At 34.8% G+C, this 14,165-nt stretch overlaps 2 protein-coding genes and 1 long non-coding RNA gene across 5 annotated transcripts; 2 read left to right on the top strand and 1 right to left on the bottom strand.

Annotated features, from left to right (window-relative positions):
- The first annotated feature begins 3,745 nt into the window (after nucleotides 1–3,745).
- On the top strand, nucleotides 3,746–7,167 carry LOC107790299 (uncharacterized). The gene is made up of 4 exons (XM_016612219.2): nucleotides 3,746–4,165; nucleotides 5,881–6,063; nucleotides 6,168–6,227; nucleotides 6,715–7,167. Exons 1-4 carry the CDS (start codon nucleotides 3,947–3,949, stop codon nucleotides 7,009–7,011), a joined length of 759 nt encoding a protein of 252 aa, XP_016467705.2. The 5' UTR covers nucleotides 3,746–3,946; the 3' UTR covers nucleotides 7,012–7,167.
- Nucleotides 7,168–7,297: 130 nt separating this feature from the next.
- Nucleotides 7,298–8,311, bottom strand: LOC107790310 (uncharacterized). The gene is made up of 2 exons (XR_001649020.2): nucleotides 8,177–8,311; nucleotides 7,298–7,721 (listed from the first exon to the last, which is right to left on the bottom strand). It is a non-coding gene; the product is annotated as an uncharacterized LOC107790310 (long non-coding RNA).
- A 949-nt stretch (nucleotides 8,312–9,260) lies between these two features.
- On the top strand, nucleotides 9,261–13,841 carry LOC107790273 (WAT1-related protein At3g18200). 3 transcript variants are annotated; one of them, XM_016612197.2, is made up of 8 exons: nucleotides 9,261–9,489; nucleotides 9,601–9,663; nucleotides 9,789–9,905; nucleotides 10,045–10,276; nucleotides 10,618–10,704; nucleotides 10,810–10,961; nucleotides 11,076–11,232; nucleotides 13,042–13,841. In XM_016612197.2, exons 1-8 carry the CDS (start codon nucleotides 9,305–9,307, stop codon nucleotides 13,321–13,323), a joined length of 1,275 nt encoding a protein of 424 aa, XP_016467683.1. In that variant the 5' UTR covers nucleotides 9,261–9,304; the 3' UTR covers nucleotides 13,324–13,841. The 3 variants fall into 3 exon arrangements, with proteins under 3 accessions (XP_016467683.1, XP_016467670.1, XP_016467693.1); XM_016612184.2 differs by having other exon boundaries at nucleotides 10,546–10,704; XM_016612207.2 differs by having other exon boundaries at nucleotides 10,546–10,704; nucleotides 13,031–13,666.
- Nucleotides 13,842–14,165: the final 324 nt, after the last annotated feature.

Genomic DNA, 14,165 nt, shown 5'->3' with positions numbered 1-14,165 from the left:
GGTTTGTTAATTCCAAACAAGAAAAGGAAAACCTAATAGAAACGGGTTTTTGTCAAGTTGTAACGAACTCTATGCATATGCCATTGTTTCTCTTTCTGTAAATTAATTGGACGCCTTCTGTTCAACGGTAAATGACTTACGATGTAATTATGACGCCTACGAAATTAACATTTTTAAAGTAGTGTGTGAATCAGCATATCAAAATCTGAACGTTACGCGAGAAACGATCATGTTAGTTTAACAGGATTATCCATAGTAAAATGGTTCTAGAAATACTCTAATTTGCCTATTGTACAATATACGCTGATATGGCACAAGAATAGTGCGTACAACCTAAATGGTTGACTTCTACTGAATTATATGTATAACTGATAACTGAATAATATTTGAAAAAAATTGCATCTACATTGAATTTGTTGTGGTCAGCCTTCTTCTTTTAAACATAGTAGTACGGGCAATGATATTCAAGGCTACGGACATTGCAACTGAATTCTATTATAAGGGATTGTAATGGACCATCACTAGTTTTCAAATTAGTTTTTTTTTTACACGACTAATTTTCAAAACTAGATTTTTATTACATATCACTTCATAAGAGAGTCTATTAGAAACAAGAGAAATTCTCACAAACCACTATTGTTTAGTGATTACTATTAGCTAGTTGTAGCTACCACTTACTATATTACTTCCTATAACAATGTTTTTATGTTTTTTAGAGTGTATTGTATTTAAGCTACTGTATTCATGAATACAGTAGCATTTCTCGGTGTGAAACAGGGAATTACAACTAGACAGATTATTGTATTCGACTGTAGTCACAGCGTGAAATAGGTGATTATAGCTGGACAGGTTATTCTATTCGACTATATTCAAGATATGTATTTGTGAATACAATAACGTAAATGGCGCAATTCATGGTCTATTTAGCTGTTTTTAAACGAGTGAATCAATTAATATAATAGACTCCTAATATAACTCAAACTCAATTATAACACACAAATTTTGTATTTTCAGTTATAAAAAAGATTCTCAAACTAAAAACACCCCAAAAACATAGCAATCTTTAGAGAAATTATATAATACATCTGAATACATAAATTATATTAATTAAAAAAAATATATGAATACATTTATGGAATATAGCGAGACAGTAAATAAAATGAAATACATGGAATACAGTGCGATACATTGAAATATAATGAAAAAAAGACAATGAAATACATAGAATATAGCGAGATACATTGAAATACAATGAAAAAAAGGTAACAAACTCTTCAAGTTGCTCAGCCCCAAACTCCGTCATCTTTGTTCAAGAACAACCCTAATGTCGTCTCGTCAAGAGGGCCGCGATTCTGATTCGAAACTCTCAAAATTTGGCGCAAAAACGAAAAAAAATCCTTATTTTCAATAATAAATTGTCTTTTTTTGATAGTAATTGCGAATTTGGAAGATGAAGAAAAGTAGCAATGAGGATGGTAAGAGAAAGAGTTACATTGAACTGCAAACTTCAAGGGCAAGTGGGAGATGATCTCCACTACTAAATCATCATGCAATTCCATTCTCACCGATCGAATATTCATTTGCATTGCTATGCTCTGTTGTAGAATGCTCAATAGTCGTTTCTCATGCCCTTGATTTCTTCGGGGTTACCTGATTTGCTTTCGCCTTTTTCATTGCAAAGCAACGGCCATCAGAATGGGGTGGATCTTTCGGAATGGGATTCCCTGCAGTAATCTAATATCCAGTAATTCTCAATAGCTACCAAGATGTATGCCACGTGTGCAATTGAAGTTTCAAAGGCTTGGATTTACTTTGTAGGTTTTAGAGTTTTCTATTTGCAATATTAATGAATTATAGTTTCTGTTATTTATTTATTTATTTATTTATTTATTTATTTATTTATTTAATAAAGAGACAAAAGATGGTGCAGCTCATTCTTTTTTCAAACAAAGATCAATTTGTGAATCTTAAATTTAAGAAAATTCTCATCATATCTATGCAGAAACAAGGTATGTTTTCTCTGAAAATTCAATTGAATTTTCTTCTACTAAGTGAATATTCAAAAAATTGGCATCTAGAAACATGAAGCAAATGAGATTCTAGGTATTATAAAATAATGTGAAAGTGTAATAATGTGTGTAAAGAAAATCACAAGCTTGAAAAAGGAACAAAGTTAGTAGAGGAAAGTGAAGAAAATGGCGTAAACTGATCATGTCCATTTTTGTTTTTATTTTCTAAGTATTATTTATTAATTAAGCAAATACAAAACATTATAAAGAAAGAATTAGCATTGAAATTTCAGCTGCACACATGGCATCATCTAATTAATCTATTGAGAATTACTGGATATTATATTAATGGAGGGGATCCTATCTCAGATCTTTCTCTCTAGGGTTTGATTACGACATTGATTCAGAGCCCCAGCCCCACTGACAATGAAAATTTGCGAGACAATGGAGATGAATCAGTGGAGAATAGTGATTTTATTTATGGAGAAAGACTGGCGTTGAGAGAGAGGGTGGAGAAAAATCTGAAAGAATGAGAGAGAAAAATAATAGAAAGAATATTTTATGGCTTAAGGGTAAGAGGTAACCATAAATAGATATTTGGCTATAAAAATCAAAAGATAGCTATGGAATATAATTTTTAAAAGGGTATTTATTTAAAATAAATAAAGTATCAACCTTTGCTATAGGAGGTAAAAATTCCTATAAACAACCTCTGTGCCCTTCACGGGTAAGATTGTGTACATATTACCCTCCTCATATTTTACTTATGGTAATACAACAAGGGTAAGATTGCATACATACTATCCTCCCCAAACTCGTACGACAAGGGTAAGGTTGCATGCATGCTATCCTCCTCGAACTCTATTAGGTTGCACACATACTATCCTCCCCGGACTCCGAATACACTGAATTGTTGTTGTTGTTGTTGTTGGTTGTATCTAGGGGTGTCAATGGATATTCGAAAACCGACTAAACCGACCGAACTGTACCGCACCGAACTGATTTTTAGGTTTCTTTTAAAGAAATCGTAGGTTTTTATATAAATCTATAACCACACCGATAATTAGGGTATGTTTTTTATTTTATAAAAATAAACCGAAAAAATACCGATTCGTACTGAATACATTTACATGTGAAAAATATATTTATATAGTAAGTTTAAAAATAATAATGCATTAAATTTTTCTTTGGGCTTTTGAATTATGAAAACTGTTACAAGCCAACAAGTAATTAAATTAAAAATACTAATTCCTAAAGCCTATTATGCTACTTCTACTTAAACTAATTTATTTCAAATATCTTAATAAGACACAAGTATTCTAGCGATTATGAGTAGCAAACTACAATGTATTGAATACGTTTCCTTTCATATAATTTAGATTTATCTTTTTAAATATTTAATCTTCTATAGTCATTATTCTTGAGTCCTAGCTTGATTAATATCGTTCCACTCGTGTGATTTATATTTTTTTTTCTGCGTTTGCTTTGTTTCTTTTTAAGCTATTGTAGAATAGTTAATGGATCTATACTCTAGCCATCTTTCATTTTTCTTTAATTCATCACCCATTAAACAGTAAAAATATCTAGAGAATTTTGCTACGTCCTATAAAAGAACATATGTTATTGCATTCTACTTCAACTAGTGAATTTTACATGATATTTTAAAAAATACGAAAAATTAACCGAATCGAACCGATACTGAGGAGAAACCGACATGATTGAGACGGTTTAAAAAAGTCTAATTTTGATTATATATAATAGAATAACTAAAAAATTAATATGATACAAATTTTTATAAAATAACCGGCCGAACCGAACTACACTTCCAAAGGAAAAAAAAAAACAAAAGGACGAAAAAGAAGCGCGTATAGATTGCAATAACAGTAGGTATATAATCAGAAACCAAAAGTGGGGGACTAACTACAGCCACTTATGAGATGCTGCTGCTCTTTTCTTCCATCCCCTTGAGTTGGGGAATTTTTTGTTCCTCTCAAGCTTCTCTCAACTGCAGTTTCGGAGTTCCTTTTAATCACTCAAAGTTACAAACTTCTCTGAGATTCACAGCTCTTAAAACCAGAGCAACCTTTGACGAAAATGACCAAAATTCTCAAGCTTCCATTCTTATTCAAGAAGAGGAAAACAAACAACCCAATCAGGTATAATTCTCATTTTCTTTTGTATTTTTAATTTAGGTTTTTTAAGCCAGTGGGTGCTGAGTATTCCTTTACTAAAAGGATTTGAACTCAGTAATATATGTTTGTTCGGAAAAAATTACTCCCTCCATTCCAATTATTTGAAGCTATTTCTTTATTAGTTCGTTCAATAAAGGTTGCCGCATTTGTGTTTAGAAATAATTAACTTTAAACTTTTCATTTTAATGAGAAGCTTTGTAGTAACACAAATATTACAACAATATTTAAGACCACAAGTTTCAAAAGTTATATACCTACCCAAATCCGAGGCGGACCTAGGATTTGAGCACGACGGGGTACCACCGTATGCTTATCACTAGCGATAAAATTCGGAGTGCAACTCTTTGAAAACTTAATGATTATAATGACTTATCATACAAGTATAAACAAGAAGTTCTAAAGAAAAAGAAAGCACCACACAGAGAGAGAATTTTTTTCGCAAAATAGGTTCTATGGGATAGGAAGGTGTTTGATTATGCATGTTTCGCACTTTGAAATTTCTAGTTTTTTAATTTAAAAAAGGGGGTCAGTGATCAAAAGGGCGCTCAAACTTTAAATTATCAAAAACTTACTAAAGAAATTAAGATTAAGAGTATGTTAATAGTCAAAGAACTGAAGAAGAGTCTCTCTTAGCTGCCATTGTCGAGACGGTGTCAAAGTAGCTGTTGAAGAAGATTTGTGCCAAAATGATTTGTATTTTTCTATTTGTGGAACGATACTTTGCAATTTGAGGCTTTTAAATTTAAGGGGGATATTTGAAAAGGAATAATATTAATTAAATTGACTATTATGTATTAGTAGTAAACTATTATTGAATTCAAAAAAAGATAAAAGTAAAAAATAAAGTAGTTTGCTATCAAATATAAATAGAAAGGAGGAGAAAAAAGAACAAAAATAGATAGGAGGAGAAAAAGGAACAAAAATAGATAGGATTTAAGGGGAGCGATATGTTGCAATTTGTGCAATTTGAGGCTTTTAAATTTAAGGGGGATATTTGAAAAGGAATAAAATTAATTAAATTGACTATTATGTATTAGTAGTAAACTATAATTGAATTCAAAAAAAGATAAAAATAAAAAATAAAGTAGTTTGCTATCAAATATAAATAGAAAGGAGGAGAAAAAAGAACAAAAATAGATGGGGAGAAAAAAGAACAAAAACAGATAGGGAGAAAAAAGAACAAAAACAGATAGGAGGAGAAGACGCTGAAGTTGGGTATCGAACCCGCGTCATCCAACAAAGGATGAAACAAAACCCACCCGAACAACAACCTCTGCCATTCCCCTTTCTATTTTATGGGGTCACAAATAAAATATTTGAGGGGTCCCATCTCTATATGTACAGATATATATAAGATATATACAGAGTTTTTGCCGAGGCTAACGGGGTCCCGTGACCCCTCAACCCGTAACTTAGGTCCGCTTCTGACCCAAATTTAAGACCATTTAAAAAGTAGTATACCGTGAGTTGGATATCCAACTCACGTAGGCTCATATCAGCTAGCTGTTGACTTTTTAGCTTAATTAATTTGCTAAAGCTCCTTTTTTAAGAACACCATTTTGCTGATTAGTATGTTCAAATTTATTAACTGAGTTACTGTGAGCAATTTGGATAATAATTCTTACTGGGCACTTACTTTTGGTTTTCCTACTGGTTGTATGAATTAAAACTTTATTTAGGAAGTTGAAGAGAGTGTAAGAGTACTGAAAAATGCAGCCAAAACAAGAAAGGTTGCAGCAGAGGAGATCATGGCTGCTTTCTCTGTGATTGAGAAAGCAAAAATTGATTCTTCAAAGTTTCTTGAAACTCTTGGTGGAACCGAATCTCCGGGGAGGACGTGGATGCTTATTTTTACTGCTGAGGTTTGTAAATGCATTTTGTTTTCTTTCTCTTTTTGTGCTTCGTTAAGTTACTGCTGAGGTTTGTAAATGCCGAAGCCTTATTATTATTGCATTTTTTGTTGCAGAAAGGTTTAGAACGAGGTAGATATTTCCCAATTACAGCCATTCAGAGATTTGATGCAGCTGTAAGCTTTACTTCTTGTCTTTGTTATCTGTCTTTTAATGTTAATGAAGGAGATTACTCTTAATATAGAAGGTAAAACAAGAGAATATGTACATGTCACCGCATTTGTGTAGCTATCATGTAACTTTTAGATGAGATAAAATCAAATAATTCAATTTCATAAACGTATTTTGTTAACCGATTTTCCCATTTCTGATTTGTGTATCTAGTGTACAATTGTTATACTAGAGATCTTCTACAAAAGAAAATGATAGAAAACACTTCCCTGCTCAATAACTAAAAGACAAGAGAAAGAGAAACTTTAAGGAAAACAAGTGCATACCCACTGCTATTCATGATATTTATTGGTGCTATATAAGCAACCTTCATTCTCTTAAAATGTCAGTTTCCTTTAGTTATTTAGACGATGAACTCCAACTTCACTATGGAGCATAGATGCTTTTTTCTTTTAATCACAAGATGAATGACATGTTTGAACAAAATTTTAGGCAAAGAGGATCGAAAATGGTGTTTTCTTGGGGCCTCTTGGATTCTTGACATTTGAAGGGAGGTTTTCATGGAAGAATAGGATTCTTGCTTTCGTATTTGAGCAGCTTCGGATAAAAGTTGGACCATTGAATCCCTTTAATATCAGTATTAAGGGAAAAGATGAAAGAGAGCCGAGCAATAAGGATAAGGATCCATTTTTCATCTGGTTTTACATAGATGAGGAAATAGCTGTTGCTCGAGGACGGAGTGGAGGGACAGCTTTCTGGGTCCGTTGTCGACGTGTTGGCTATTCCTAAAAGCTTTTGTATGTATTTATAGTTTGGCTTTCTCAATGCACATGACATTGAATCGAAATACTATACTGATGAAATTGTGAAGTATAAGCTATATGTAAAGGAATTAGGAGAAAAATTTGTCAATGTTTATAGAAAGCCTTTGTCTCCTTCACCGTTTCAGGTTTTCCACTTATGTTTAGTAGATCTTATTCTCAGAATGAAGAAGTCTCTAGAAACTATATTACAAGGGTATAGAATTAGCTTCTTATTTGCAGATATTCTTAGCTTGTAGATATAATACTGTAACTGTAGCAGAATCAAATGATTCAGAGGTGTTATTGATGATATTTTTACTATCGAGATTGTTGGTGGCCTCGGTTTCATCTTGGTTCACATATCATCTGCTCTTGATATGGCAGATGGGAGGGACTCTTTACATAAATGTCACAGTAACATCAATATAAAACCATCAGAATAAAGCTCGATTTACCTTAAAACATGAGAGAGAAAAGTGGTAACAATAGCTTCTTCTCTCCTACTTCCTCCATTGCACTGAGCCACAGAGATTTCCAACCCATCACTATATCCAGGTAGCCTATCTGCTCCCTGTCAAAAAATTTTGTCCCTCGAATCTGCTCCTTGATAAGTTCAAACAATTCCTGTACCGACTCTATAGTTTTTGATTTTGCCTCTCCTTTAACTTGCATTGCTTACCATGATCCTATGATACACTGAAAGTGAAAAATAACAATCAGATGGCCATCTTTTAGTCATGTGCTATTCTTGTCTATGATATTTTATCAGATGCATTAACTTGGATAGAATCATTTCTTAACCATTTTGCTGTAGTTCAATTGCATCTTTTTTTTTTTCACCTGGTGTCGGGTACACTCATTGAGGCCCTGTTTAATCCGGATTCGCGCAACGTAAGGCCCATTAAAGGGGGCAGTGCTCCCTATACGAGTTTTTTCATTTTCAGGACTCGAACCCGAAACCTCTGGTTAAGGGTGGAGGGGTCCTAGCCATCCCGCCACAATCCTTGGTGGTGTAGTTCAGTTGCATCCTTCAGACAAAATTGCCCAAAATGGTTCCATCTACATGATGCAGTTGGATGAGGAGCTTGTTTACTTGTCTCATAGTTTAAGCAATCATGATATTGCTATGTTGGAGTAATACTAGTGTTTACCTGATAGGCAGATCAGAAAGGATGTAGATGCCCACCCTCTTTCCCATGGGAATGGAAAAGGTAAATCATCCTTGTTCTATAGGTGCACATCTGCTAGCTTTTGTATACTCTTTTAAAGCAATGGATTATGCCAAGAAAGTAAAGCAAATTGCCTTCTAGTGCCTTATGTTATATTAATGAGCAAATCCCTCATCCTTCTTTGCCTTGTCGAGAAATCGCTCTCACCGTTGAAGTTTTGCTACCTCGTACTTTGCTCAAGTCATTTTTTTCTCGCCGAGTATAGTACGACTGGCCTCAAAAAATATTTATGTTAATGAGCAAAACTTGTGCTCTAATACCAATGGCTGGAAAAGATAACAGATAGAAATAATATTTACTGAATGTATTGAGAATAATAACGAGCACCAAAAAGAAATAAAAAAGAGTAATAACGACACTAAGATTTTAACTTGGAAAACCCTTTTGAATAAGGAAAAAACCGCGGTTCGAGAGGAGCAAAATAATTCACTAGAGCAAAATGGTCAAGAGATTATTACACTCAAAATAAAGAATCCACTTTTGATTTTTCACCCTTTATGCCGCTCTCAAAATTTATACCGCAAAATTAATAACGCTCTCACTCTTTATTTTTCTCATAAACTATTTTTAATATCTTTTGTGACCAGTATAGGTTAAACCCAGTAGTTTTTGCACAAATCTTGTAGATGTATTAAAAAATTCACTAAATTATCTATAAATAATTGATTGTAATTGTACGTAGGAACCTATAAACTTTAAATCTTGATCTCTGTTTGTGATACTTCTCACTGCTTTCGCTCTCTTTGTTGGTGCATTTTCAACGGAGGAGAAACTCCTATATTTACAGAAAATGATCAAGGACCAACGGGGAAATAGCAAAAGTTTCTCCTCCACTCGTCCAAGAATGGATATCTTCCAATCAAATTCTTTTATAGGTACATCAGTCAATTAAGAATGGTTTGGAATGATTTGGACCTTACAGTTCCCAGAGTATGCATTTTTCTTTCTGCAGAAAATGACATCTTTCATTGGTGTGTACAGTGTAAATAAGGAATACAAGGTAAGCTAGTTAATCTTCCCTAGAGGAAGTAATTACAAGAACCAAAGATTATGGAATTTACACCTGGAAAACTGAAGCTTGTTGCAGCATTGTTTGTCATGGTTTTCTGCTCTGCAGGATTGCATATTGTCTCAAGAATTGCTCTCAATATTGGTGTCAGCAAAATTGTTTTTATACTTTACAGAAACATCACTGCTTTACTTGTTTTAGGACCTTTTGCTTATTTTTTAGAAAAGTGAGTAATGATACCTAATTTCCAGCCACAACTACGAACGTATTGTTATTTTTCCTTTCTTAATCTGGTTGAGATGTATAACTTTAAGTTCTTGTGTTCTCGTTTATACAGGAAGGATAGACCACCCCTCACATTTTCCCTATTGGTTCAGTTTTTCTTCCTCGGTTTAATAGGGTAAGCAAGTAGAGTATAATTTCTCTTCTACTGACCAATTTTCTTAAAGAAATTTTAAATATTAGTACTAGCTTTTATTACTTTCCATTCGCTCTAATAACAGAGTTTTGTTTCCTGGTTCACAGAGTCACAGCAAACCAATCACTTTATATCTTAGGGTTGTATTATACATCACCTACCTATGCATCAGCTATGCAAAACTCAGTTCCTGCAATTACTTTTGTCATGGCTTCTGTTTTAAGGTATAAGATCATAGCTGTTTATGAAATAGCACGTACACCGTACTATCTAATTAGATGGTTGTATTTGTTCATTTTTTACTATTTCATACTAATAAATTCATCAGTATACGTAAAGTATATGCTTGTATATGTACCTCAGGTTAGAAGAAGTGCATATTAAGAGGAGGGATGGCATGGCAAAAATTCTTGGAACCATAGCAAGTATTGGAGGTGCCACAATAATCACCCTATATAAAGGCCCTCCCCTTCTAGGGGGAAGTGGTTTTTCTACAGATATAACTACTTCTCCAGAGAAAATGCTGAATAGGACGTTGGGTTGTGTTTACTTTATTGTTCAGTGCTTATCATATGCTGGTTATATGGTGCTTCAGGTAGCCCTCGAGATCACTTGCATTGTTAAAATACTACCAGTAATTGGGACCATTTTGGCTCCATTATTGCTGTAAATAGAAAAAGAATTAGCAGTTAACACAGTTTTTGTGGACATAACTCTGGTTGAATTGTGAGTACCTCATCTAAAAGCTTAAACTATCCGAGGAGGTCCACTTTCGTTTACTACTTAATTATATCAGAATTAATACCTCTATGTATATACACATACCATCAATTAGCGTCTCACGGCACATGGTAAAATATGCAGGTTCCTATGATGAAAAATTACCCCGCAAAATTGTCACTTACCACATTTCCATGTTTTTTTGGAGTAATCCAGCTCCTAGTTGTAACTGCTTTTACAGAAAGGGATCCAAGAAATTGGCGAATTCAGTCTGGCAAGGAGGTTTTGACGATTCTATATGTTGTAAGATCCCTAAAACTTAAATCATCCTCTATCCTTTTAGTTTCACATGATTGCACCAATGAGCGTATAATTAGTATGTCGACTCAAACTGTGATTGCATTATAGGGTATTATATTTTCTGGAGTTGTATATTCTCTCGTGACTTGGTGCATTCAGAAAGGAGGGCCAGTGTTGACCGCCACGTTCCAGCCTCTGCAAACAGTAGTAGTTGCTGTCTTGGCCTTTGTATTTCTTGGTAATCGGTTGTATTCAGGCGGGTAAGTCCATAAATGGGAAAAGAATGATCGCCATATGTTATGATTCTTGATAAATTTCAGCGCGCATTCGTGTTTTGGATTAAAAGTGAATTATTGACAATTAATTGTATGCAGGGTATTTGGGGGGATTCTGATTGCAGCAGGGGTTTACCTAGTCTTATGGGGTAAAAATGAAGAGGAAAAAATTGCTAACCAAGATAAAGAAGGAGCGACATTGAGAAAACATCTTCTTGATCAGGAAAACACAGAGGAATGTCCTGTTACAGTTCAGGTCTAATAACAATTCATCTACTAAAATAATATGTTAAGACAGTTCGTCTGTACAGCTGGTTTGGGACAAGGCTGCCAGCTTAACAACATGTAAATGTTAAGAGTAATGTTCAGTGCTGTATTCTGGCCTGGGCCCGGGCCTAAACGGGCCAAACGGGCCGGGCTTAACAGGCCTGCTTGGCGGTCCCGGACTCTGGCGGGTCCCGGGCCTCACGGTACCGGGCTTCGTGGGCTCAACGGGTGGAACCAGCCCGTGACGGGCCTAAGCCCATATGGTCCTGAACTAAACGGGCCGGGCTCGTGGGCTTAGCGGGCCTAACGGGCTTTTTTATTTCCGTTTTTTTAAAATATTTTTTGTTTTAGGCAGTTTCTTGTAAACCATATCATGGCTATATAAATAATATATATGTAATATATATGTAGAAATCTAATTATTAAAGTGCTTGACGAAAAAATAAATTAACAAAACAATAGTAAAACTAAATTGCCATGCATAATAAATTAATAACAAAGTACAACATGAAGCATAAATACGTCTAATAATTTTAAAATAACACAAATTGCTGAAATATCTTAAAGACGAATTTGCGGATAAATACCATCAACACAATACGTTATATGCCTCCTTAAAATGCCTGTGGTACACCCTGAACGAAAATTTAAGACTCTTCCACAGTTCTTGCATTTTAATATTTTGCCTTCTTCATTTTCTTCAAGCACTTCATAGTAGTGCGAAACAAATAAGTACACTCTTATGTATATACATTACCTTATATATTTTCTTGTAGTATATATTGTATGTTATGTATATACATTACCTTATATATTTTCTTGTAGTATATATTGTATGTTATGTATATACATTACCTTATATATTTTCTTGTAGTATATATTGTATGTTATGTATATACATTACCTTATATATTTTCTTGTAGTATATATTGTATGTTATGTATATATATTCTCTTATATAGTGTCTTGTAGTATATATTGTATGTTATGTATATATATTCTCTTGTATATTGTCTTGTAGTATATATTGTATGTTATGTATATATATATTTTCTTGTAGTATATATTGTATGTTATGTATATATATTACCTTATATATTTTCTTGTAGTATATATTGTATGTTATGTATATACATTACCTTATATATTTTCTTGTAGTATATATTGTATGTTATGTATATACATTACCTTATATATTTTTTTGTAGTATATATTGTATGTTATGTATATCCATTACCTTATATATTTTCTTGAAGTATATATTGTATGTTATGTATATACATTACCTTATATATTTTCTTATAGTATATATTGTATGTTATGTATATATATTACCTTATATATTTTCTTGTAGTATATATTGTGTGTTATGTATATACATTACCTTATATATATTACCTTAGGCCCGGTAAGACCGGGCCAGGCCCGCCAGCCGGTCCCGGGCTTAGCGGTCCCGGGCTCAAGGGTTTTTTTACCATACCCGGCTCGCCACGGGCTTTTTGCACCATTAAGGCCCGGCCCACCAGGCCCGTTTAGCCCGTTAGGACCGCGGGCCCGGTCCGATCCCGATCCCAGCCCGGCCCACCGTACATCATTAGTTCAAATACATTCTTCATTTCATTTCTTTTGCTTTTTAGTTTGAAAACAAATGTCAATGTATCTTGGCATGACCCTTCCAAGTGTAGTACTTAGTATAAATTTTTGTAATTGACTTTACAGGAATTATGTCTACAAGACTAATTTCTACAATAATATATAACTTACCTAGTGTTAGCCCCTTGACAAAGGTCCTCGGCAGGTGTGGGTTGTGACAAGGATTTTCATGATGGTCTTGGCACACAACCTGAAAATTGGGCAACATCATGATGGGCTGCTCGGCATGACAGACAATGCGGGGTTCGACAAATGCACCTTGAACGGAAGCAAGGCGCATTTTACTTGGATGTGCGGGTTGGCAAAACAATGGCAAGGCAAAGCCATGTCAAGCAGGGGCAAAGACATGGCAAGGCAAGGCAAGGCGGGACAAGCAATGGCAAATGATGCGGGCAGATTTAATCAAGTTGGGGGCGACTTGATATGAGCGGGCAACTGTGACAATGAACGTGTGCGGCTAAGTCAGCGGGCGGCGAGATGTGGCAATGACATTGGCGCGGAGCAGTGTCAAAGGCAAGGTTGGGCGCAATGCCAACCTTGGCACAAAGCAGCTGGGCGAAAATCAGGCACATGCTGTGCACAAGCAGCAGTTGGAAAACATGTGCAAAGCACATGGGAAGCAGTTGGCAGTTGCAACCTCTTCCAAGACATGCTGATCATGGCCTAAAAATGTGCCCACGTTTTTGTATTTTGTCTTAACTTGTTTGCCCATCAGTTGGGGCTTGTCAACTGATTTTAGCCTTATAAATACTTGCATAGGTTGTCCAAAACAGGGCAGAAACTTAGTCTAAGGCATTGTGTAGCCAAAAATTCGTCTGAGTCATTTCCTAAGGGTGGGAAAATCATTTTGGGCAGGGAATTAGGGAATTATTTGTCTTGGCCATAGGGTTGGCTATTGTGTTCTTGTATTCACATATTAATACGAGTTGGGAAGAAATTCCTGTATATCGTGTGTGCCTTTATTTACTGTTTTTGCTGCCTATTTTCATTCTTAGTGCAAACGTCCCTAAAAATAAAACTAAGTGTTGGAAAGGCTGAAGTCAAGGCTGGGCTTGATTGCCGCACGGAGGTGAACCTCGGGCAAAATTTGAGTGACATAAATCACCCTTATGACAACTGGTATCAGAGCGTGGCTGGATCGGGGCGAAGACACAACGTTCAGTGGTTGAATTTTGTGAAGAATGGCTGGTGGCAACGCAGAATTGAGGGAAAAGGTTGCTGCATTAGAGGCACTCGTCGGAACTATTGATGGGGATCAATTTCTGACTA

The sequence above is a fragment of the Nicotiana tabacum genome, chromosome 8 (genome assembly GCF_000715075.1).
Source record: "Nicotiana tabacum cultivar K326 chromosome 8, ASM71507v2, whole genome shotgun sequence".
NCBI classification, from domain to species: Eukaryota; Viridiplantae; Streptophyta; class Magnoliopsida; order Solanales; family Solanaceae; genus Nicotiana; species Nicotiana tabacum.
Note: the sequence above shows the minus strand (reverse complement) of the source record. Positions and strands in the feature narration are given on the sequence as shown.